This window comes from Acomys russatus, chromosome 15 (genome assembly GCF_903995435.1).
Source record: "Acomys russatus chromosome 15, mAcoRus1.1, whole genome shotgun sequence".
NCBI classification, from domain to species: domain Eukaryota; kingdom Metazoa; phylum Chordata; class Mammalia; order Rodentia; family Muridae; genus Acomys; species Acomys russatus.
Window position 1 is genome coordinate 56397886 of NC_067151.1, and position 24571 is coordinate 56422456.

Sequence of the window (24571 nt, forward strand, 5' to 3'; positions counted from 1 at the left end):
CCTAAGGGTTCATATTCCTGGGATCATAGTCTTTGCTTTATGCAGAACACCATCTCCGAACTGTGTAGTCTTTCTTCTCGTTTGAGGGTGGATTTAGGTGTTGTGGTTTCCAATAACATTTTGAGGCCATGCTAACGGGGCTGTCCACCATGGAATCCAGGCCACTTGAATAAGAGTCTTCAGAGCACACCCTAACATCTGAGTTCCAACCTGCCCTTTCTAGATTGTAAGGTCTTGGGAGCTAGATCACATGGCTAACTCTTTCTCATAGTTCCAATATCAAGAACATTTATAGTATACCATAGGAGCTCATAGTCAGCATGTAGCAGGGCCTCTCTTTATGTTCACCAAGGAAGCAAGTTAATTTCCTGATCTCAGATATCACACAATGTGGTCATCCCTTAGTCGGACATAGAGTAACTGTATCTTACAAATAGAAAGGCAGAGCCCCCACACTAGCTACTGTGATTATTCTCTCTGAACACTTTGATCCCATGTGTTTTAACTGCTTACAAACTAGTCAGGCCCCGTGCCATTGAGCCTGGCACTTTGATCCCACTACTCATTCCGGAATATGGCCATTGAGTCTTTGAACCGTTTTTTAATTTCAGGAATCTACCCAGATGACTTTGAGACATGTTGTCTTTATGTTCAATTATGACTTTTATTAGAGTTGGTTCCATGGAAGATAGCAAAGAACACATTTCTTTGAAAGAGACAGAGATGAAATAGCCTTGATGATGTCATGGGAGAACTGGGCAGATGTGCAATCGACTCGGATGTGTTAGGATTCACACAGGCAGTGCCAGGGGATTACAGAAGAGATAAACATAGCAGTGGCATACAACTGAAATAAACTCAACAGCCCATAGCATTTTGGAAAGTCATTATAATTCACTCTCTTAAGAGTGTTTCTAAAGATTTATTTATTTCATGAGTATGTGTGTTTACTTGCATGTATGTATGTGTACCACTGTATGCAGTGCCTATGGAGGCCAGAAAAGGACATTGGCTCACATGGAGCCGGAGTTAGAGATGATTGTGAGCTATCATGTAAAGACTGGGAACTGTACTCAGAACCTCTGGAAGAGCAGCGAGTCCCCTTAACCACTGAGCCATCTTCTAGTGCCCCACATGTTAATATTTGATTGATGGCAAGCAAACAAGCCAACAAAACCAAATGAGCATTGTATCTTGTTTTTATCCATGAATCTTGTTTTATTTGCCATAAAATACCTCTCTAAATATTATGGAAAGTATATCAATACAAAATGTTTTATGTGCACACACAAAATATCAGATTGTTGCAAAGGTTCTAAGATGCATATTGAGAAGTTACAGTATTTGCCATGCTCATTTGCTTTCAGTACTTAAGAAAGTGCTAAAATACAATATTCAGGAAATAAATATTTTCAACTATTAAACTAAAAAATATATTAGCTATCAGGGAGTTATTACTTTCCCATTTAAAATAGATTTTCAATTCGCTTTCTGTGACAGGTGGAAACACCGATGAATACTTTGCTATTCATGCAACCTCAGGAGACCTCTCAACAACTCGTGCTTTGGACCGCGAGCAGATCAACAACTTCACCCTCACTGTCCTGTGCTCAGACTTGGGGGCCCCACCTCGAAGCTCTGTGATGCAGTTGCACGTTAGGGTTTTGGATGACAATGACCACAGCCCTTCCTTTCCTATGCTTCATTACGAGTCCTCTGTGAGAGAAGATGCTGATGTGGGCACTGTGGTCCTGGTGCTGTCTGCTGTGGACAGAGATGAGGGCCTCAACGGGAAGGTGGAATATTTTCTTCTAGAGGAAACTTCTGGGGCATTCACTGTTGGTCACGTATCGGGGACGCTGAGAACTAGCCGTGCCCTTGATCGAGAAGCCAGCTCTCACTACACATTCCAGGCAGTGGCCAGAGACTGCAGCGCCCATGGTGCAAAAAGCAGCGTGCTAACTATACTCCTGTCAGTCACTGATGTTAATGACAATAATCCTGTTTGGGAAGAGAACCCAGTTGACATTTTCATATCCCCGCAGCTGTCCCTAAACCAGACCATTGTTCATCTGAGAGCCAGTGACCCAGATGCAGGCCCCAATGGAACTGTTACTTTCAGTTTTGCAGACACCCAGTCAGTGTTTTCTATTGATGAATATACAGGAGAAGTTAAACTTCAGCAGAATCTGTCTTCAGAGTATTTTCCTTTTTGGGTGCAGTTAAGGGCCACAGATCAAGGGGTTCCAGCAAGGTCAACCAAGGGCCTCTTGGTTGTTCACATGGAAGGAGAAGACGCAATGCTTTCCTTCAGCCGCCGTCTCTATACAGGATTCGTGACTGAAAACTGTGAGCCAGGTGAGCACACCCTCAGGGTTCTTGTGTATTGCACCAACCTGGGCAAAGCGCTTTAATACAGACTGTGGAAGATTGCCGTTGCAGATTCCCTTGTAAATGTGTGAGCCTAGCCAATTCTTGATATTGGAAAGTTATAATCAATGTGATTGCCTGGACCAACCAGCTTATAACCACAAGACTTTTCTTTTACTTCATTCTTCTAGAAGTCCCAGGTAAAGCCAAGCGGCCCCCCTGCTTTGGGTCTCTGTGGGGGCAGATTCACGTGGGGGTGAAAGCATGGCAGAGCAGATCGTTCCCTTCACTAACCAGGAAGCAGTGTGGGAAGGCAGACTGGGAAAACAGTCATTTTTGCAGGCACGTTCCCCAGGGACCTAACAGCCTCCCACCGGTCTGCCTTCTGAAAGGGCCACCATTTCCACGTAGTACCACCACCTTGGTTTTTCACCAAGCTTTTAATGCATTAGACCACTAGGGAACATCCACATCTGAAATCTAGGCATAGCTAATATTGCCATGGTCTGAAATAAAATGTCAGGGTAAAAACATAACAAAGACTAAACCTCTGTTCTGAAGTTGAGCCTTCTTGCTTAAGATTCAGTTTTAAAAGTGAAATGATAAACGAGGGAGAAGTCTTTATCTTCCTAGTTCCATCTTTTACTAACTCCTTATAAGATTATAGTTTTAGTTTTTATTTTTAATATGTGGAATTAGATTTGATGATTTTTATTGTAAAGACAGCCATTTGTAAGTGCCTGAGAGCACCAGGCACACAAGCTGTACACATAAATACATGCAGACAAAACAGCACAAAATATGAGAAAAGCAGCTTACTGTGATGACAATTTACAATAACACCAAAAATAATGCACTCAAGATGTCAAGTATCTTTTACTGATAGGGTGTTTGAGGGACCTACAGGAATTTAAACTTCTCTAGTGCTTTGTTTGTTTGTTTGTATACAAAGTTTTAAATTTTAGGTACATTTGGAGAGCAGAAAAAATCATTCTGGAAGCTATAAAATGGCATTTAATAACATTAATATCATTCTAATATTGATGGATTGCATGCAGTATGTTGAGCCTACTTAAATACAGATTAAGATAAATACAGACATATTCAGGCAGAATAGTAAGACAGAACTTACTATTCTAACAATGCACTTATGAAATCATAACTTTCAGGAAAGTTAGTTAGAATACTAACGCAGGCAACGCAGGCATGTGGCATCTGAAAGTAGCCAGGTGTGCCGGCGCAGTGATGCACACCTGTAATCCCAGCATTCTGAGAGGCAGAGGCAGAGGCAGAGGCAGATGGATAGCTTATGAATTTGAGGCCAGCCTGGTCTACAAAACGAGTCCAGGACAGCCAAGGTTACACAGAGAAACCCTGTCTTGAAAGACCAAATCCAAAACCATAAAAAAAAAAAAAAAAAAAAAAAAAAAAAAAAAAAAAAAAAAAAAACCACACACACAAATGTAGCCAGGTGAAGTGAGCTGTGGACAGGGCTGTCCTTGAAGAATACATTAGACATAGAAGGGTATACAGTGCTGGCTAAGAGGTGGAGCAAAAGCCACAGATATAACTGGAAAGGGAAAAGAAGAAAGAACTGACTGCAGTTGGAAAGCTGTTGAATGTGATCATAGCAGGTAAGCAGCCGGGGAGGGCTTCCGAGGTTCTCTGCTAAGCAAGGGCAGTGTGCATAAAGCATGACGGACATTTTCAAGCGGCCGTGGCTTTTCCTGGAGCAAGAATTTAATACAGACTGCTGGGAGATATCAAACACAAGGGAAGAGGTATTCTTATTTATTGTTTTCTGTTCGTTTTGTATTTAACAAGGCTTAACATACTGCATGCAATCCATCAATATTACAATGACATTAATGTTATTAAATGCTGTTTTATAGCTTCCAGAATAATTTTTTTGTGCTCTCCAAATGTACCTAAAATTTAAAACTTTGTATTCAAACAAACAAACAAACAAACAAACAAGCAAAGCACTAGAGAAATTTAAATTCCTGTAGGTCCCTCAAACACCCTATCAGTAAAAGATACTTGACATCTTGAGTGCATTGTTTTTGGTGTTATTGTAAATTGTCCTCACATTAAGCTGCTTTTATTATATTTTTTGGCTGTTTTGTCTGCATGTGTTTATGTGCACAGCTTGTGTGCCTGGTGCTCTCAGAGGCCAACGAGGGCATTTCATCCCTTGCAACTGCCATGTGGGTCTTGGGAATTGAACCTGGGTCCTCTAGAATAACAACTCTTAGCACACTGAGCCAACTCTACAGCCAGCCCCCAAGATGCTTTTAATAGTTGTATGCTCCTTTAAGAAAGTTAAAGTTAAAACAAGTGAGTTACAACGCGTTCATGTTTGTTTAAAATTTGTAGTTGTTGAGGATTCTAAAGCCGCCAGCATTAACACTGAGTTCATCTACTAACAATTTCAAGCTTAACATCTATATGATCTTTCTTTTCTGTCCTTGTTATAAAATATATGGCATAAACAGTGTGGAAAAACTGTAGCTCATGGCTTTAGCGGCTTCAGCCTGTAGTTCGCTCCCTGGATTCTTGGTCCCTGGAGAGAAAGAATATTACCACAAAGGGGGAAGCCCTCACTACAGACACAAAAACAACCATCACACATGTCACTTCTATATGGATTTCACTTATCAGAGGATACATGCTGTTTGTTTTTCTGAGTCTGGTTTATTTCTCTAAGAACGGACAGCCCCATCCCTTTTGTCTTCCTGCAAAAGGGCAAAATTAATACCCTTGTTCACAATTGAATAGGATTTCATTGTATATATGATCCGCATTTCCTTTTACCCATCCACTCATCTGTTAATGCGTGTCTAGGCTAGTTCCACAGCTTGGCTGTTGTATTGTATTGAGTAGCAAACACAAGTGTGCAAGCATATCCAGGGTATTCAGACTTAGTTTCCTAAGACAGTGTGTTGGTGTGGCTTCTTTATGGATGTTTTTAAAGTGCGGCAGGTGGGTTCTGGTAGGAAAGTTGGTCACATTAGGAGTAGTTTTTTGTCTTTCCTGTGGTTTTTGCTGGTGCTGACCTCATACTGTACAAGTGTCTGGCGTCATTCAGAGTGGTCTCAACTTTAACAGCCTCCTTTTTTTTTTTTTTTTGAGGTTTTAAAAATATTTTTTATTAATTTATTCATATTACATCTCAATTGTTATCCCATCCTTTGTATCCTCCCATTCCTCCCTCCCTCCCATTTTCCCCTTACTCTCCTCCCGTATGACTGTGACTGGGGGGGACTTCCTCCCTCTATGTATGCTCATAGGGTATCAAGTCTCTTCTCGGTAGCCTGCTATCCTTCCTCTGAGTGCCACCAGGCTTCCCCATCCAGGGGACATGGTCAAATATGGGGCACCAGAGTTTGTGTGAAAGTCAGACCCCACTCTCCACTCAACTATGGAGAATGTCCTGTCCATTGGCTAGATCTGAGTAGAGGTTCAAGGTTTACTGCTGTATTGTCCTTGGCTGGTGCCATAGTTTGAGCAGGACCCCTGGGCCCAAATCTACCCATCATAATGTTCTTCTTGTAGGTTTCTAGGACCCTCTGGATCCTTCTATTTCCCCATTCTCCCATGCTTCTCTCACCTAGAATCCCAATAAGATGTCCTCCCTCCTGTCCCACTTTCCTGGTAAGTGACAATTTTCATGGGACATGCCCCTTGGGCTAGTGTCCAGATATACGTGAGAATATACCATTTGACTCTGCTTCTGGGTTAACTCACTCATTATGATCATTTCTAGTTCAATCCATTTGTCCACAAATTTCGGGAATTCCTTGTTTTTAATAGCTGAGTAGTATTCCATGATGTAAATGTACCACATTTTTTTTATCCACTCTTCTACTGAGGGACACTTAGGCTGTTTCCATGTTCTGGGTATTATGAACAAGACTGCTATGAACATGGTTGAGCAAATTTTCTTGTTGTGTGCTGGAGCATCTTCTGGGTATATTCCAAGGAGTGGAATAGCTGGGTCTTGAGGAAGCCCTATTCCCAGTTTTCTGAGATAGCACCAGATAGATTTCCAAAGTGGCTGTACTAGTTTGCATTCCCACCAGCAACAAAGGAGTGTTCCTCTTTCTCCATATCCTTGCCAGCATGTGGTGTCACTTGAATTTTTGATCTTAGCCATTCTGATGAGTGTAAGATGGAATCTCAGAGTTGTTTTGATTTGCATTTCCCTGATGACTAAGGAGGCTGAGCATTTCTTTAAGTGTTTCTCAGCCATTTGATATTCTTCTGTTGAGAATTCTCTGTTTAGTTCCGAGCCCCATTTCTCAATTGAGTTATTTGGTTTGGTGGTGTTTAATTTCTTGAGTTCTTTATATATTTTGGATATTAGACCTTTGTCAGATGTAGGGTTGGTGAAGATCTTTTCCCAGTCTGTAGGTTGTCACTTTGTTCTGTTGAGTGTCTCCTGCCTTACAGAAGCTTCTCAGCCTCATGAGGTCCTATTTATTCATTGTTGATCTTAAGGCCTGGGCTGTTGGTGTTCTGTTCAGGAAGTTGTCTCCTGTACCAATGTGTTCTAGGCTCTTCCCCACTTTTTCTTCTAGCTGACTTAGTGTCTCTGGTTTTATGTTGAGGTCTTTGATCCACTTGGATTTGAGTTTTGTGCATGGTAACAAATATGAGTCCAATTGCATGTTTTTACATGTAGACATCCGGTTAGACCAGCACCATTTGTTGAAGATGCTATCCTTTTTCATTGAATAGATTTGGCTTCTTTGTCAAAAATCAAGTGACCATGTGTGTGGATCCATATCTGGGTCTTCGATTCGATTCCACTGATCAACCAGCCTGTTGCTGTGCCAGTACCAAGCTGTTTTAATTACTGGTACAGCCTCCTTTCTTTGTGGATAAGGGGCCTCTGCTTGTCACACTGTTGTGTAGTCTATGGGTTCTTCCATTCTTCAGAGTGTCTCCAGCTTGTCCATTCTGGGGTGGCTAGTATTTAAGTTGAGGGGTGTCTTCTAAGTATATTGGGGCTTATATAGGCAGGCCTGTCCCCCATCCCTTCAACAATCCAATAAGCATTTATCACTGTTGGGGGATGCAGGCCAGGATGGCAAGCATTCCTTTTGACTCTACAGTTGGGAGCGGTGGGTAGATGGGCCAGAGGTTAGTCTGCCTGGTGACTCCAGGCTCAGGGCTACCAAACTCCAGGCTTTACTTCCAGGTAGTGGGGCCTGCTACTACTCCCTCCCTGACCATTTCCCTGCCTGAGCCTCCTACGAGCTACCCCTCTCTGTTTGCCCCTATGCGATCCTCCCATTCTCTAGGACTCCCCAGAGCCGTCTCTTATCAGGCTCTGCCAGGTGGTTGCTCCTGGTTCTTAGGTCTGTGTGGTGGCTCAGTTGAGACAATAGGATCTCTCTCAAAATGGCCCTGGGCATTACTTTCTGAGCCATGGAGACAAAATGGAATTCCTCTCTGGCCAGAGAAGTCTCTAGAACCCTTGCCTGGTTTGAGGCTGACAATGATTGTGGGCCGGCCTGTGAGTAGCGCTGCTGGTCTCTTCGCCTGGCCACTTTGATCAAGCTTCTACTTGCTCTCTCCATGCAGAGGGCCAGTGCAGCCAGATCTCTGTGCTTCTTAGGTCCTTTCCCAGACCACCCTTCAGTTTCTCCACACTTCTCTGCTATTGTATCACTGCCTTTACGAATCTCCAATGCACTTCACCCCTGTCTGTCTGTCTGTCTATCTCTCTCTCTCTCTCTCTCTTTCGGTCTCTCTCTCTGTCTCTCTCTCTCTGTCTGTCTCTCTCTCTGGAATAGAGCATTTTTTACCCTACCCCTACTCTTCACAATACAAAGGGGCAGCTTCTAAGACTTCCCAGGAAGCTCTGAGTCTTCTCCGAAGCTAAGAGCAAACCACTCAGTTATTAAAAATGGTTAAACCCACTAAGTGTCGAAGCCAGGCTTCTAGAAGCCAGCTTTTCCCCAGCTTCTGTTTCCCTTCTCACACTGTGGGTATCCCAATGAGGATGAATCAGCGACCGTTGTCCTCAGTGTGGGCTGTTTAGAACTTCATGCATTTCTATGAATTGCCCTGGGGTGGAAAATTGACATTATGAATTATTGTGATACCCTGGCTAAAAGTTAAGTACTCAGACTTTGGAAAACTTAGAATAATATTGAAACATGATGACACGCGGGGGCAATCTGACTAGCAAAATATACTTAATATTGTAAAATAAGTAAACTGCTTAGATCTTGATATTTTGGAGGAGCAAACTGTCTTCCAGCACTTTGGCAGGAGATCCAGTGAGCTGCTGTTCTCCATCAGCTGGGCAGGGTGTGGAAATGTGACACGCATTATTGAGGCAGGGAGGGTGAGCCTGTCATGGCTCCACAGCTCATGAGGACTGAATTCTCTTTCCATAAAGTGGAAGCAGTAATGACTTCCTCACAAGGATGCTGCAAGGATTAAATTAAGCTGTAGGAGGATACCAGTCATCACTTCGGTTGTTATTGTGGCTATTTCCCCTCTGTCTTAAATCTCGACACAAAGTTTATAAAGTTAGCAGGGTTTAAGTTCTAACGAGAGCAAGGAGTTATTACATAATGGCTGTGTGACCATTGTGAAGTGTTTGCAGTTTTTTTTTTTAAAGCTCTGCCATCTGGTTCATTTTCTGTATAAACTAGATAAGAATTGTACTTTCCAAGGAAATAAATTACCCCATAAACAAGAGTAGGCAGCACTATGTCACTGGAGACTTTGGAATGTTTATGACAAAGAAGGGAAAGAAACAAATATTTTCTTTCATTCCTACTCCATTACTTTGGACCAGTCTTGCATTTGAGATGAATTTCATAGGAATGAGGACTGTCTAAGTAGCCATTTTTTAAATTTTTAATTTATTCCGATTACATCCCTATTGCTATCTCATCTTTTGTGTCTTCCCATTCCTACTGTCCCTCCCTCTTTTGCCCTATTCCCCTCCCCTAGACCTCTGACAGAAGGGGACCTTCTCCCCGACCATATGACCACAGCCTATCAGGTCTCATCCAGATAGCCTGCTTCCCCTTCCTCTGTGTGCTGGGCCTCCCCACCAAGGAGAAGGGGTCAAATCGGGGGCACCAGAGTTCATGGCAGAGGTAGTTCCCGCTGTCCCCACAACCATGGAGAATAAGCTGTCCGTTGGCTAGATCTGAACAGGGGCCTAAGTTAACTGCATGTGTTATTCTTGGCTGGTGCAACGGTTTGTGCAGGCCTCCTCTGTGTACTCCAGGTCCTAGGTAGCCATTTTCAACCTAGAATTTCTTACCTCATCTCTGATTTAAGGTAATTTCGTGGAAGATAGAAGAAAAGTCTTAGGCAAGGGTAAGGTCTCTCAAAAAGCACATACCTCGAGACAGTGTTCATATCTGTGAATTCATGCCAGCCCCCATCGGTGTTTCAGCCACAGAAGTTAAAGATCTTATTGACCTTAATTTATGATTATTTCATTCCCTTTAAAATAATTTTTAGTTATTATTTGAAAATTTCATACAGGTATACAGCGTATCCTCACTTCTCTGTCCATTTTCTCCCTAGGACCCTCCTAATTGTATGCCTTTTTAAATTTTAATTTCTATTATTATCATGATTACTTTTCGCCCATTGAGTCCAGTTAGTGCTGCTTATATCCACATGGGCATGAGGTTATCATTGTAGAATGGTCACCCACTCTAGAGATAAGTGACTCCCCACCCCCAGCAGTCATTACCTGTTAATAGCTCCTAAGTCAGGGGTGGCGCTTCCTCAGTAGCCCCTCCCTCATCCATGCTAACTATTTTTTATTTTTATTTTATGATTATGAGTGCTTTGCCTGTATGTATGTACAGTGTATGCCCATGGAGACCAGAAGAGGGTGACAGATCCCCTGGAACGGTAGTTACAGTTTTAAGCTCCCATATGAGTGCTGGCAATCAGACCCTGGTCCTCTGCATGAGCTGTAAATATTCTCCATCACAGGACCATCTTCCTCAGCCCTGCATGGTGGAATTTTTTATTGAGCTGCATTAGGTAATAGTAAACATCTCATTTAATGACGTAACAAGGGCTTCCTTCCCCCTAGGAGTGGAACTTCCCAGCCAGTGTGAAAGAGACTTACACATATACCGTAGTGCCAGTTTTTAAGGATGAAGAATAATTGCTGTATGGATTGCAGTGGCCATGTTGAGATGACTAGGTGTTTCTTTGTAGGAATAAAGATACAGGAAGCCAAACTGTACTCAGTCCACCAGTTGGGTTCTCAGACCAAGCAGACTTCTCCACAGAGGCAGCAGAGGTCAGGAGGAAGACCACGCTCAAGCCGTTGAAAATAAGAAATAGAAATTATCAATAAAAGATACTGGCCTTTTACTTATTTCCTTGTTGTTAGGGATATTTCAAACTTAAACTTTGTCAGAGAAAGAAAATACGTAAACATTTGTGACTCTGCAGACTTTAGCCTTTAGTTTGAAGTGTTTTTTGTTGAATGAAAATTTTCTGGGTTACAATTCCATTTGACATTATAAACATTAGATTTGCAACGAAATAAGATTTCTTTCCCTGTACGCAAGAGAGACCATAGTGATATTTTCCAGTTCTGTACTCATCACTGTTCTTTCACATACGAGAAATGTCCTCATTTTCTTTCATAATTGAACATGGAAAAGCATCCCTACCCAGAGAGAAGAAAAGGCTGTCAGCAAGGATTGTACATCTTGCCTGAAGAGTTGCTTGTCTTCTGACTTCTCTGCTTCTGAATATGTGGCAATAGGTTTGCAGGAAAAAAATTCTCGTGTTTTTAGAAGTAAGCTGGATAAGGAAGCAGAGAACTGTGGTTGGCACCATGGATGAAGCTTGCTCAGCAAACTCTCTCTCTCTCTCTCTCTCTCTCTCTCTCTCTCTCTCTCTCTCTCTCTCTCTCTCTCTCTCTCTCTCTCTCTCTCTCTCACTCTCTCTCTCTCTCTCTCTCTCTCTCTGTGTGTGTGTGTGTGTGTGCATGTGTATGTGCATGTGTGTGTGTACATGCATATACACACGTCTCTGCACACCCACATATATATATGTAATGAAAAATGCATCCCATTCGCATCAGCTTATAGAAGGCATCTTTACAGGAGCCACACACCTCGTGATGTGTGGTACAAGAACCACTAGTTTATGGTGTAATAGAAGCATTCGCAACACTTGTAGTGACCCAATTCTCCCACCATTATTCTATTTGTTGCTAAATAACTTTGTAAGTGGTTTGGAAAGGACAGTCATCTGGAAATCCAGATGCAGTTTTAAACGTCGTCAGGGTTTCTGTCAAGTGTAACATTTCTACTGAGAGTCATTCCGTCTGGCCTGGTGGCACAGGCCCGTGAATCCCAGCCGGCAGGAACCCTGAGGCAAAAGAGTCACAAGACCTACAGAGCTACAGAGGGTTCAGGGTCAGGCTGGGTAACTTAGTGATACCTTGTCTTAAGAAGAAAACAAGCAGGCAAAAAGCCGGAGCTCAGCGTTCACAGAGTGCTTTGCCTTGCGTGTGTGAAGCCCCGTTCAGTTTCCCAGGACATCCTTTTCCCCCAACACATCCACAAAAAGAGAGCCATCTGTTCTATCTGGATTTTACCAGACTGTTGCCGTTTTTCCAAGTGTGTTCTCACTGAAGTTTTGACTTTACTAACTGCCTCATGGTCTTTGGTATTTATAGAAATAGATACTATTTGAGTGGTAAGCCCTGAGATGGTGGGAATTCTGTCTGCTCTCAGACTTTTTGTTTGTTTGTTTTTTTTTTTTTAATTCTTTTCAGAAAAAAAATTTTACATTTATTTATTTTAATGAGGGCTAGGCTAGGGAGAGGGACATACATGCAAGGGCGTGTGTGTCTGTCTGTCTGTTAATGTGTGTGTGTGTCTGTTAATGTATGCATATGTGTCTGTCTGTCTGTCTGTTAATGCGTGCATCCATGTGTGTGTATTGTGTGTGTGTGTGTGTGTGTGTGTGTGTGTGTATGTTTATTGGCACACATGCCTGCATAGCACTTGTGTGGAGGTCAGAGGACAACTTTCTGGGGTCAGTTCTTCCCTTCCAAATGTGAGTTCAATGGATTATCTCAGGCTTGTCAGCGAGTCTCCAACCCTCCGTGAAAAGCTTCTAAAAGTCTAGGTGAAAAATCAATTTACCCTAATTTCTTCATCCTTTTTATTTTTACTGCTATCAATGTGGTTTCAAGCTGTGTCCCTTAGGCCTATGCTACTGGATTTTTGTGTCCCACAGGTAGAGACCCGCATTTGTCCCACCTGAGGAAACTCCAGTGCCTTTTCTGTTTTCCTTCCCTGTTTCCATATATTTTAAGCACTTATTTTAAAAAATTAAGTTTTGATACCTAGAACAGCATGCCTTGTTTTTGAAACGTATGCCTGAACAAAAGATGCCCAGTACTGTGGATTTATAAATAAAAGAGTTTAAAATATATTTAGGATCTAGCTACATGTCTCCTGGCGGGTCCCGTGCAAGCACGAGTGTCTAGTACCCAAGCGGAAAGCAGAACACTACACGATACCCTGTGTCAATGCTTAGGGGTGCAAATGAGGAGTCTTGGGGGTTCACTGGATAGATCCTGCATTAAAAAATAAGACAGATGGGCGTGGGACACGAAGCAGTCCACTGTAATGAGGCAGGGGTAAGGCTCACACTGGACCAGCCACACCATGGTCTTGCTGGGCTAGAGCAGATAGAAGACATAGTTGAAGACAGTTTTGACCAGCAGCCGGAACACCACGCTGATGACATAGGTTCACCACGGTGTCCCTGAGATTTGTACCTTGTTCCTCTTCACCTCTTCCAGGTGACAGAGGGGGTCTTCGTGCACCTCACATCATAGCATTTTCTTCTCTGTGTGATGATGGTGAGCCACGTGCATTGCCATGAGGAGAGCTGGGCTAGGGATCAGGATAAGCTGCAGGGACCATAGGAGGAGCATATGGGGGAAAACCAGTCATAGTGGATGCTGTTGCCCAGGCTGGAATGTGTTGCAGATGAAAAAAAAAAAAAGACAGATAATTCTCAGTGTTTTTTCTTATACTTCCATAAATTTTCTAATGGTCTTTTTCTTTAATCTTAATTTTACAGGTACTTCTGTTATGACTGTACAGGCTTTTTCTCCTGCCTCAATTCCAGACTCCATTAAATACTCGGTTTTCAGTGGAAATGAAGATGGAGTGTTTTCCCTGGATTCTAACTCAGGTAATCCCTCTCGGCCTTATGATGTCTTTATTTTATGTTTACTTGACTGGAACTGCTTAATAAGTAATTCTGAAACATTTGAAAGACACAGGGCAGAAAAGGGCACAGGAGCCAAAGGACAGGGAAGAGGGAAGAGGAACTCTGTCTTCTAGACATGGCTTGGTTGTGGCACTCATGAGCTCTCAACAGTTGTGGCATGTTGACAAGACCCGCACAACACCCACCGTGTCTGTCAGCAGTCCGTCATGGGTGGAGATGGGGTCCCTGATGCCTCACTGCTGCACAGGGAGCTGTGCAGGGAGGCTGTGGGAGGGGGAGTTGTTCCTTAGTGGTGTAGCCACTGGTAAGTTGCCTCTGCTCTGGGCAACCATCCTCACCCATGTTCATGCAATCAGCCCTAATTAAAAACACAGCGAGTCTCAAAATTAATAAGAGTAGGAGGGAAACTTGTTAGGAATCAGGGGCTCAGCAGGGGTTGAAGAGAGTAGGAAGGGTACAATAGATGAATGTGATAGGAGAAATATATTCTGCTATCTGATAAGTAATTCTGAAATATCCCATATATATGCATATGCATATGAAATTGTGAACGGATAAATTAAAAACTACACGTGTGAAATTGGTAGAGATAAGCAATTGTAAAATAAGTAAGAACTGTTGTGTGGCAGCCCGTGAGAACTTGTGGGCAGTCCAAAGCTGTGTGTTTGTTGATGTGTGTAGAGGCAGTGAAAATTATGTTCTTGCTGTTTCCAGAACAGTCAGTGTCCATTCTGCCTTTTTGAGTTTTTGAAGATGCATTGGCTTTTCTTTATAGTTTACAGTTTATTCACCTGTTTGGGAAATTGAAAGATAAAGTTAGGAAGATCATCACGACTGAATTTGATTTAAAGGAAACACAGTCTGGCCTTGGGGAGTTTTCGCTGGAAGGGCCTCTAATTCCTTACTCATCTCAACTGGGAAACTCGAGACTCATGGGAAGTTTTCGGTGCTGGTACAGAAACTACTCACAAATAGGGTGTGTGTTAAACTTGGCTTTGGTTAGACTATTATTATGCAGGAATTGAGCTCCAAACTCATCATACAAGCATAGACTGAGACTCATCAACTGCCTCATTGTCAAACCTCAACAAGAATATCTTTAATAATTTCCCCATGACTGCAGAGCTCAGCTGTTTTATTTGATCTATGTTATGTGCCCATGGGGAGAAATGAGTGAATCTGAGTAAATGCCATCTCATCCAGAGTTGTGTTGTGGTTGTTGGTCCACCCAGCCTTCAGTCAGTGCTCTTCCTGAGATGTGTTGGGTGCCTTCATCACTTCATCCATAGTGCAGCAAACATCATCACACCTTAAGTTCCTCGTGGTCCCAGAGTGTGAGCATATGGGAGAAAAACTGACAGTAAACATGTTATTTAAAAAAAAAACCCAGGAAGAATATAGTAAGGCTTGCCTATTTCCGGAGGCTAGGCAGACACTTCTATATCTTTCTGATGAGATCCAGGCACAGCCTTCCCAATTCCCCAAATTCCTTTATTAAACAAGAATGAACTCTACCTATCATTGGATCGAAGAGCTTACCCATAGAGATATATATTTTTGACAAAGCAATTAGGCATATTGAAACCTACCTTAAAATATTTTAAAAATCTGTGTAAGATGGTATGATAAAGTGCATGTAATTTCTTACTAGACAGTGGAAATTATAAAGCCCAATTCATTTGTCATCTTTCTCTAGAACTGAGACCTTACTGGAGGCCAGGTGTGATGGGTCACATTAGGAATCCGAGCGCTCAAGAGGCAGAGGCAGGAGGATCTCTGTGAGTCTGAAGGCAGGCTGGTCTTACATAGTGAGTTTCAAGATAGCCAGGCTATGTAGAGAGGCCCTGTCTTAAAACAAAAATAAAAACAAACAAACAAAAGCAACTACACCGCCACTAAGAAGCTTTACTGGATCAGGAAGCCACTCTGGGCCCCTTCCTCTTCTGCTCAGTCTCCTTCTTCCTTTACTCCCTGGTTTCCTCCTTCCTATGTTGTGGTCTAGATATTTGTATACACTGTAGAGTGGTTAAGTCAAGGAAATGAGTGTGTGTACCTTGGGTTTCTCTTCCTTCACCTCAGGAGATCATCAGCCTGAGGCTGGTACCGGGCACCGGGTCATTGACTTACGTTTATTAGCCCACTCTGTTTGAATCCCTACCCAATGTTATCTTTTAGCTCGATTGAAGCATCAAAAATCAGGTTGTGACCTGCTGTCCTTCCTCTGAGTGCCACCAGGTCTCCCCCTCCAGGGGACATGGTCAAATGTGAGGCACCAGAGTACATGAGAAAGTCATATCCCACTCTCCACTCAAGTGTGGAGAATGTTCTGACCATTGGCTAGATCTGGGTAGGGGTTTAAAGTTTACCACCTGTATTGTCCTTGGCTGGTGCCTTAGTTTGAGCGGGACCCCTGGGCCCAAATCTGCCTATCATAATGTTCTACTTGTAGGTTTCTAGAACCCTCTGGATCCTTCTACTTTGCCATTCTCCCATGCTTCTCTCATCTAGAGTCCCAATAGGATGTCCTTCTCCCCTCCCCCCCATCCCAGTTTCCTGGTAAGTGAAGGCTTTCGTGGGACATGCCCCTTGGGCTAGTATGCAGATATAAGTGATATACAGGGGGAGGTAATCCCCCTCAGGAACAGTCATAGGGGAGGGGAATAAGGGGAAAAGGGGAAGGAGGGAAGAATGGGAGGACACAAGGGATGGGATAACCATTGAGATGTAACAAGAATAAATTAATAATAAAAAATTTTTTAAAAATCAGGTGGTGTTCTCTTCTATGACTTTATAATAGAGGTCCACACGTTCTTACAATGTCTAAAACATTCTACGTCAAGGAGGGATGGCAATGAATGGCACATGCCCTGTTGTCTTCTTGGTTCAGCTAGCCTAAGACCTTCATACTTTTTTCTTGCTAAAATAAAAATTTTTTTTGACAGCACTGATATATACTTGGAAGTCACCTTTGTCTTCTGGCTTTTTGTTGAGCAAGTTTGTAGATTCTGACAGTTTTCTGAAGATTCAACAGGCAATCATTATCTGAAAATGAAATTTTTCAGTGTGTTTGTTGGAAAGTGTATAGTTACTTTTCTCTCTTTAGTGACTAATCTTGCTATTTTAATGTGTATAATTAGAGACTAGCAGGAGACAATACCTCTGTTCTGCAATAGGTCTCTAGATCCAAATACTCCTTTCTTTTTCAAAATATATGCTTTTGTTAGTCATAGTTATAACTTTCCAGATTTGGCACAATTAGCATTTTAAAACAGAATTAGCTTTTTAAAAATTAGTATTTTGCTTTCCCTGTCTCCTTCCTCTGTCTTTTATTCCCGCACTCTCCCTCGTCTCCTTCCACCACTCACTTTTTCTCTATTACTTACTTTTCCCCTCTACTTCCTCCCTCTCCCTATCTCCTCTTTTCTTGATGATATTGCAATGTAGCCCAGGCTAGCCTAGAATTCATTATTCCCCTGCAGCAGTCTCATGAGCACTGAACTTACAGCTGTGTGTTATCACAGTCATCCTTAGAAAATGTTTTAAAATTACATATTGGGCATTTTTTCTTTTTTTTATTAAAATATTGCCTTCCTTAGTTCATATTTGGGTTGTCTAAAAATGTATATTCAATCTTTACTTTTGGCATGCATTTTTGTTAGGTTTATAATTCTAAACTCAGTTCATGCCTCTTATGGTAAAATGCCTCTTGCTGCTCCACGGAGTCAGCCACTTTCTGAAAGCCACTTGTTTGTATCTTTTATGGACCTCCAATCAGACTGATGCTGGGCCCCAAGACTCTCTCCTGCAAGTTTTTACGTCTGTCTCTTTGCTTCTTTGGTGTAGGGATCTGTGCTTCTCATTTTCCAGAAATTCTCAGGTCCTTTTTGTTCATTTTAAATTTGAAGACTCTGATCTTCCATTGTACCATCTTTCCACACCTCCCCCTCCCCCCCCCCCCACCGCAAGTTTAATTCTTAACGTGTATAACTGAAATTTGTAGGATAAATCCTGGGCCCTGGTGGCTCTATCTAGCATTGCTCTGCTATCCACACCCTAATACACCAATTAAAAGAAAAGAAATATTGAAAAGCAACTACAGGTTATTTCAGTCAATGTGGCCATACTGTCGAGAGGAACAAATAAAGGGGTTCACGGGCCCCTTACTCCCATCTTTGGGCTTCTGACCTGAGGTTTCATCCTAAGTAGAAGGCTATGTACATATATAAGGAAGAAGTCCTTGTCAGGACATGGCACCAACCCCCACTGAGTTGTCACTGTCTTGACTCAGGCCTGCATGTGAGATAGTCTGGATAACTGTCACACCTGAGTGATGTCTCTTCCTGAGAGGCAGGTTCCTCTGCCTGGTATGGGCCTTCAGTCTCCTCTCCTCACCTAGGATGGCTTTCCTGGTGGAGAGATAATCATTCTGTAGGGTCCATACTTTCAACAGTTTGGCACCCAGACGCTGGTATCAATTCTGTCACTGGGAATCTCTTCTCTCCTGCCAGAATAGTCCCATGGCCACTATAAGTTCAAATTTAAGCTAACAAAAGCTCAGAATATGGCTTCCTATTTTCTTTCAACTAACACTAAGGTTGGAAAAAAAATAAAGTCTCCATGTGCCTGGTTTTGTTTCTGGATATTTCCCACTTGTCTGAAACATATGCAGATTTGGATTTCCTGCTGTGTTTCCTGTTGGGTTTCCTAGTGGGTCCTGTAACCTTTTGTGGGTCTTCCCCCTCACTTTGTTTTCTATACCCTGCACAATTATGAGCAATATGTCTGAAGGCTAGAGCAGAAAGCCTTGCAACTCACACAGGATTTTAGTGAACTGCTTCCCAGTTCTATCTTTTGAGGACTTGCTTCATCCTGCTAGTACATTCGGATGCACTCACAAGAACATACTATACACATATGTTACCAGGTGTGTTATCATGGAAGTCATTTGAACATATAATATACCATACTGCTGTCAAGAAATGATTTTCAAAACTTTAAGTACGATATAAAATGCAACTTTCATGCGACTTTCTGCACATTACCATTAAAATTGTGCCTAAAAGTAGATAACTTAGATTTTTCTGGATGTGTGTACTATAAAATGGAAAATGGGTAGGAATGATAAATCAACAAAATTGATCCCTAAAGCTACAAGTCACTTTCTTTAAGAATAAAAATTGGAGGAGCCTCTGACCCATAGTTCCAAATGAAAGGTTTACTTTTGTGTTTAAATTTCAAGTCACTTTGGATTAAAAACACCCATGGCAGTCTGAGGCTGCACGGATTTGAGAATTTGACCAAGATTGGGCATATAAATAACAGCTGGTTCCACTCAGGCCAATATTTGGTAGACTGACATAAAACAAAGTGATCAAGTGCTCAATGTTTCCCAAGCACAGTTGTAGCAGAATAGAGTTTAGGCACCACGGGATAACATAAATATTGGTCCCATTCTGCATTGGGTTTACACAGATGCATGCCCATAGTGTGTGACTGGCTGAAGTAACCTGATATTATCAAGCCAGTACCACTGAAGAATCTTAATCTCGTTTTGATGTGTATTTTTCAACCTGGATAAAGCTAGGAGCTGTACATATATTGGAAAATATTACGGTGGTTTTAGTCTCATGCTGTTACAGCATTGACAACATAACACGCACACAAAACTTTCAAGGTGACATTCGTGAGGCTTCTTGGCAGAATTAAGCAGGCAGCTCTCTGACCATGTGTTAGGCACAGTGTAGTAGCCTTACAGCTCCCTCATGACCACATCTGTGATGTGTCTGAGAAAAATGCACATGTCTGATGCAAGGCAAAACATGGGCTCAGCATGGGTGCCAGCCTAGAGTCATCTCACGACTTTCACAAGTGGTCATTTGTCATGACCAAAATGAAAAGCAGGCTGAAAGCATGAGAACTATAGATCCATTCCAAATGCAGTTAACAAAAGCCCAACAAATCTTCTTTAAACTCTGTTTTGATTTGCACCAGCCAGCACATACTCTCCTGGACAACACCAGCAACTTGGTGTTGTGTTCCTCTTTTCTCTTTGCTGGACAAACAGTACAGGATGGCATGGTCTGGGGAGATTTATGGCCCCACCTCCACCTCAGGCTTCAATCTCCACATTGGAGAGTTCTCTGAAGACTTGACCCTTTCACCACCAGTCGCAAAATACATCTCAATGACTCTGCAGCTGAACGAGTGAGAGTCACCCTAAATACTGTCATGGGGGATTGGTCACAAGCAAATGTGGTTTGTGAAAATGTTAAATCAAATCTGGTGTCAAAAATGACAGTGAACTTTTGACATTTTCTTTATTTTAAATATCTTTTTATTATTTTACATATGCATTTATTTTATTACACATATATGAAATAAACTAAATACAGCAAGAAGAGCCACGAAACAATCAATAATTAGATTAATGTTACATTCGTAGTGTTTTGGCTATTTGTATTTGGCAACCTTGAAGAAAACATATTTCCTGTCTTGGTGAGTCTAAAATTCTGAATCTAAATCAGTATCTATCATATCTCATCTCCATTAACTTAAACACTTATGTAGACCTAAAAACACCTTAACCCCTAAACAACTAAGCTTAATTGTAAAACTAAACTATCTGGTCTTCAACCCCATCAGAGACTTGAGAAGGAATAAAATTAATTACCTGGGTGAATAGGAGTATAGTTTAGCAGCTTCCAAAGTGAAAAAAAAAATGACAGAGACAGTTTGCTGCCTAAACAGTCACCCAAAACTCTCTATTAATATTGGAGCATCATCTTCATCCTTCTGGCCCAATATATCTGACAGACATATTTGTGAGGCAGAAACTATTGAGGACTTGCTTAACATGTCTTGCCAGAGCTTGGCTGTCAACTCTGCCTGCATCCAAGCTTGCCTGTTTTTAGGCAGAATTCTGTCAGTGGTTGAAATGAGGACATTTTGCCCAGTGGTTTGTTGGCCACATTTGAAGCCATCTCCATAAGGAGGTTCTTTGATGCTCAAAATCTACTTCGACATTTCCAATTGAGTAGCAGAGGGGATGGAGAGAGGGCACAGGAGTTAGGAGGATGTGCTGCTCTTTCAGAGGCCTGGGGTTGGGGTTCCAGAATCCATTCTGAACGGCTCACAATTGCCTGTGCCTCCAGCTCCAGGACATCCAACAACTCCCATCCCCCGTCCCTTATGGACACTGCAGTCACATGCTCAAAACCACACACATATATGCATAGTAAAAATTTAAGTTTTTTTTTGTTTTGTTTTTTATTTTACAAGACAGGGTTTCTCTGTGTAGCCTTGACCGTCATGGACTCGCTTGGTAGTAAAACCCTTAATATAGAATATAGATTCCTTCAGAATTGCAATGCATGTGCCTTCACGTGCCTGGAAATCCCCATTTCTAAGCCTTCATTAAGAATTTTTCTTTTGTTTTTAACCTATACCTTCACCATGTCATCTCACAACTGACACACAGATGAAATCACACAAAGGTATTTCTTAGTTTGGCCAAGAAACTTGAACTGTGGCATCATCTGTCTTGGGCAGATCAGTTAAACGGCTAGTGCTTAACCTAACTCGTGCAGGGATTGTGGCAGGAAATGTTAGTGGCTTAAAGGAAAACAGCAACAAAGGAGGCAGAAGTAGATTTAAGAAATGTCTGAGGGCCAGAGAGACGGCTCAGTTGATTAAAGAATGAAGAACCCTCATATGACCCCAAGTTCAATTCACAGAATCTTCATAAGAAGCCAATTGTAGTTGAATCACACAACTGCCATGCTAACACTCCTACTGTGAGAAGGGCAGAAGTAGAAAAGTTGCTGGGGGGTTGTTGGGCCAGGTAACCCGGAGTACGTAGGACAACAGCAGGAACAAGAAAGGCCGTATATGCCTCAGCAAGGCTGAAGGCAGGGACAACTTCCAAACTCTGTCCTCTGAGCTCCACGTGCACACAGTGGCATGCCTCCCCACAATGAATAAATGAGCAGATGGATTTTTTTAAATTATTTAAAATACAACTCTGTGAAGACATTGGGATAGGCTAAATATGATGGTTACATGAAGGATGATTTAAGAGAAAGCCCCCACATCACCGACATTTGCCTATAAATGTTGGAAATCTACAAATATCCATACGCTCCCCACTTTTTCCATCGTGGCCCCAGTAAGAGCACATGAGTCAATGGTGTTCTGAGACATTTTAAAGTAACATCTTTATTTTTTTTCTCCACCTTGGGCATAAAACCAGGACAACTCATCGTAGAAGAACCTAAATTCCTTGACTTTGAGGTCAGGAGTGAAGTGCAGCTCATTATTCTTGCCGAGAGCAGCGGGCACAGAGCCTTCACCAAAGCATCAGTTTCCATCCAAGATCTGAATGATAATTCTCCGCGCTTTGCACAAAGTGTGTACCAAGCATCAATGTCTGAAGGACAAGTCTACAATGCTCATGTCATACAGGTAACGGAAAGTGTGTGTGTGTGTGTGTGTGTGTGTGTGTATGTGTGTGTGTGTGTGTTCAATCAATCTATGTCAAAGTACCTATGACCTATGACCAACATGTAACAAGTTTGAACAATCCCCAGGACATGTTCAATGTTTCATGGGTTAGACTGCAGGAAATCTGAAGTTCCTTTATTCAGTCTTCTTCATTGATCCTGTGCTCAGTTCACATTTGCGGCCACCTATTTTCCCTAGTGGCCCTTTGGTTTTTTTTTGTTTTTTGTTTTTTTTTTAAGATTTATTTTTATTTATTGTTATGTATACAGTGCTTTGTCTATATCTATACCTGCAAGCCAGAAGAGGGCATCAGATCACATTATAGATGGTTGCGAGCCACCATGTGGTTGCTGGGAATTGAACTCAGGACCTGTGGAAGAGCAGTCAGTGCCCTTAACTTCTGAGCCATCTCTCCAGCCCCCTAGGGGCTCTTTGAGTACTAACAAGGACTTTGTAGGTCACAACACAGGTCTTGAATCCCAGGTGAAGACTAGTGAAGCAGAGTTCATGCCTCCTGATGACAACAGCTCAGGCTGCGGCTCCCAGAGTTACTGCTATTCTTCCTGTGTTCGCCAGGGTGCCCTTGTTGCTGACACCATCTTGGTGGGATGGGGATGTGTTTCCCACATTCTAAAGCGCTAATACCCACCCCAGGAGGTCTGCTATCTGAATCCTGCTTCAATAGACTACCCCAGGGGACAGAATGGATTTCATTTGTCCCTATTTGGAAACTAGTTTCTCTTCCTGGTGATCTCAAAGGCTGCCATGGCCTTTCGGTTCCACTTAGCTGGCTGGCATGCCCTCCTGAGGAGGCTCAGTGTGTTCCATGTGGCCCTCAACATCCTCTGAGAACTTGGGCAGAAGTTTGAGGAACAAACTGAGCAGTAATTAAGAACAAAGTCAGGGAATCAATATAGGAGCCCAAGAGAGGACAAGGGCTGTGAGCTGAGGAGAGTCCTGGCAGACAGAGAAAGCAGGAATTAAAACAGTTCAGTAATTCAACCACTTGTTAAAATCTGGACTCCAATGATACAACTGGCCATGTAACTGAAATTCAGCATAGAAAACCCTGCAACCTAAGGGAAACATCACAGACCCTCTGTTCTAGCTTTAACACTACTTTGAAAACTCACCAAAGAAACCATTAGGATGATAATTTATTAGCACTAAATTTAAGATTTGATTCACGTTTCAAAGGTCCCCTTGAGTTCAAACTTCACTAGAATATAAAACGTCTCCTCCTATTGGCCTATTTTATAGGCAGTGCTCCAATCAGATAAGAAAGGCACATGAGGGCTGGGGGAGTAGGTGGCTCATTAGACAAAACACTTGCTGTGCAAACATGAGAACTGGAGCTCAGACTCCCAGAACACATGTAAAAGCAGATGGGACCGCCTGCTCCATCCTTAGAAGGGAGGCAGGCATTCATGAAGCAACCTGTACAGCTAGACTAGGTGAATCAGCCAACACCAAGTCAGGGAGAGAGTCTACCTAAGTATATAAACCAAGTCACCTAGTGTCAACTTCTAGGCTCCACACATGTGTAAGCACATGTGTGTGCACATACACACACATGGGAAAGTAGACAGTGAGAAAAAAGACCAAGTGAAGAGTTGCCATTTAGCTTATGGAGTTTCCTATAATGTTCATATGTTTTTTTCTGGAGCCAGCATGAATCCGTGGCAGAACTAGAAAACTTCTATATGAGCATATTAGGAGTTCCTAGGAAATTTGCCCGTTGTGCACAGTTGTAGCTCAAAGCCTGTGAGTACCTTTTGGAAATTGTTTAAGTGAATGTGTAGACATTTTCTCTCCCGTTATCCAGTTTACTTAACTAATGCAAGTGTCAGCTGAATGTTGGTATGACTGTAAGCCAGCGGCCCTCAACTGTGGGTCACAACCCTTTCTTTGAGGGTCAAATGACCCATTCACAGGAGTCACCTGAGACCATCAGAAAACATAGATGCTTACATTACAGTTCATGACAGCAGCAAAATCACAGTTATGACATAGCAATGAAATAATTTCATGGTTGTGTGTGTGTGTGTGTGTGTGTGTAGGGGGGGGTTCCCACAACATGAGGAGCTATATTAAAGGGTCACAGCATTAGGGAAGTTGAGAACCACTGCTCTAAGCCTTGGTTTTTTGTTTTTTTTTTTTTTTAAACACATTTGATGATCTGTATTCTTCTTTAAAGCATTTCTCTGAAAAGCAGGGTCACATTACGGGGGCGTTGACTCTTTTCCAATGGAAGGACTGATTTCTCGCAGGTGTTTGCTACTGACTTGGATGGGGGCTTGAACAGCCTGATCGAGTATTCCATTGTCGCTGGCAACCAAGCAGAAGCCTTCCAGATTGATGAGCTGAGCGGGGTCATAACGACAAACTCCATGCTGGACTATGAGTCCACCCACCCCTACAGGTGTGTTCGGGG

General features: G+C 42.4%; 1 protein-coding gene across 1 annotated transcript in view; it reads left to right on the plus strand.

Annotated features, from left to right (window-relative positions):
* Dchs2 (dachsous cadherin-related 2) overlaps nt 1-24571 on the plus strand; it is a 69857-nt gene that overhangs the window by 27949 nt on the left and 17337 nt on the right. Inside the window, exons 9-12 of the mRNA XM_051157361.1 lie at nt 1501-2358; nt 13486-13599; nt 21887-22098; nt 24408-24559. Coding sequence (XP_051013318.1) covers nt 1501-2358; nt 13486-13599; nt 21887-22098; nt 24408-24559 — 1336 coding nt within the window. The remainder of the gene's footprint in view (nt 1-1500; nt 2359-13485; nt 13600-21886; nt 22099-24407; nt 24560-24571) is intronic.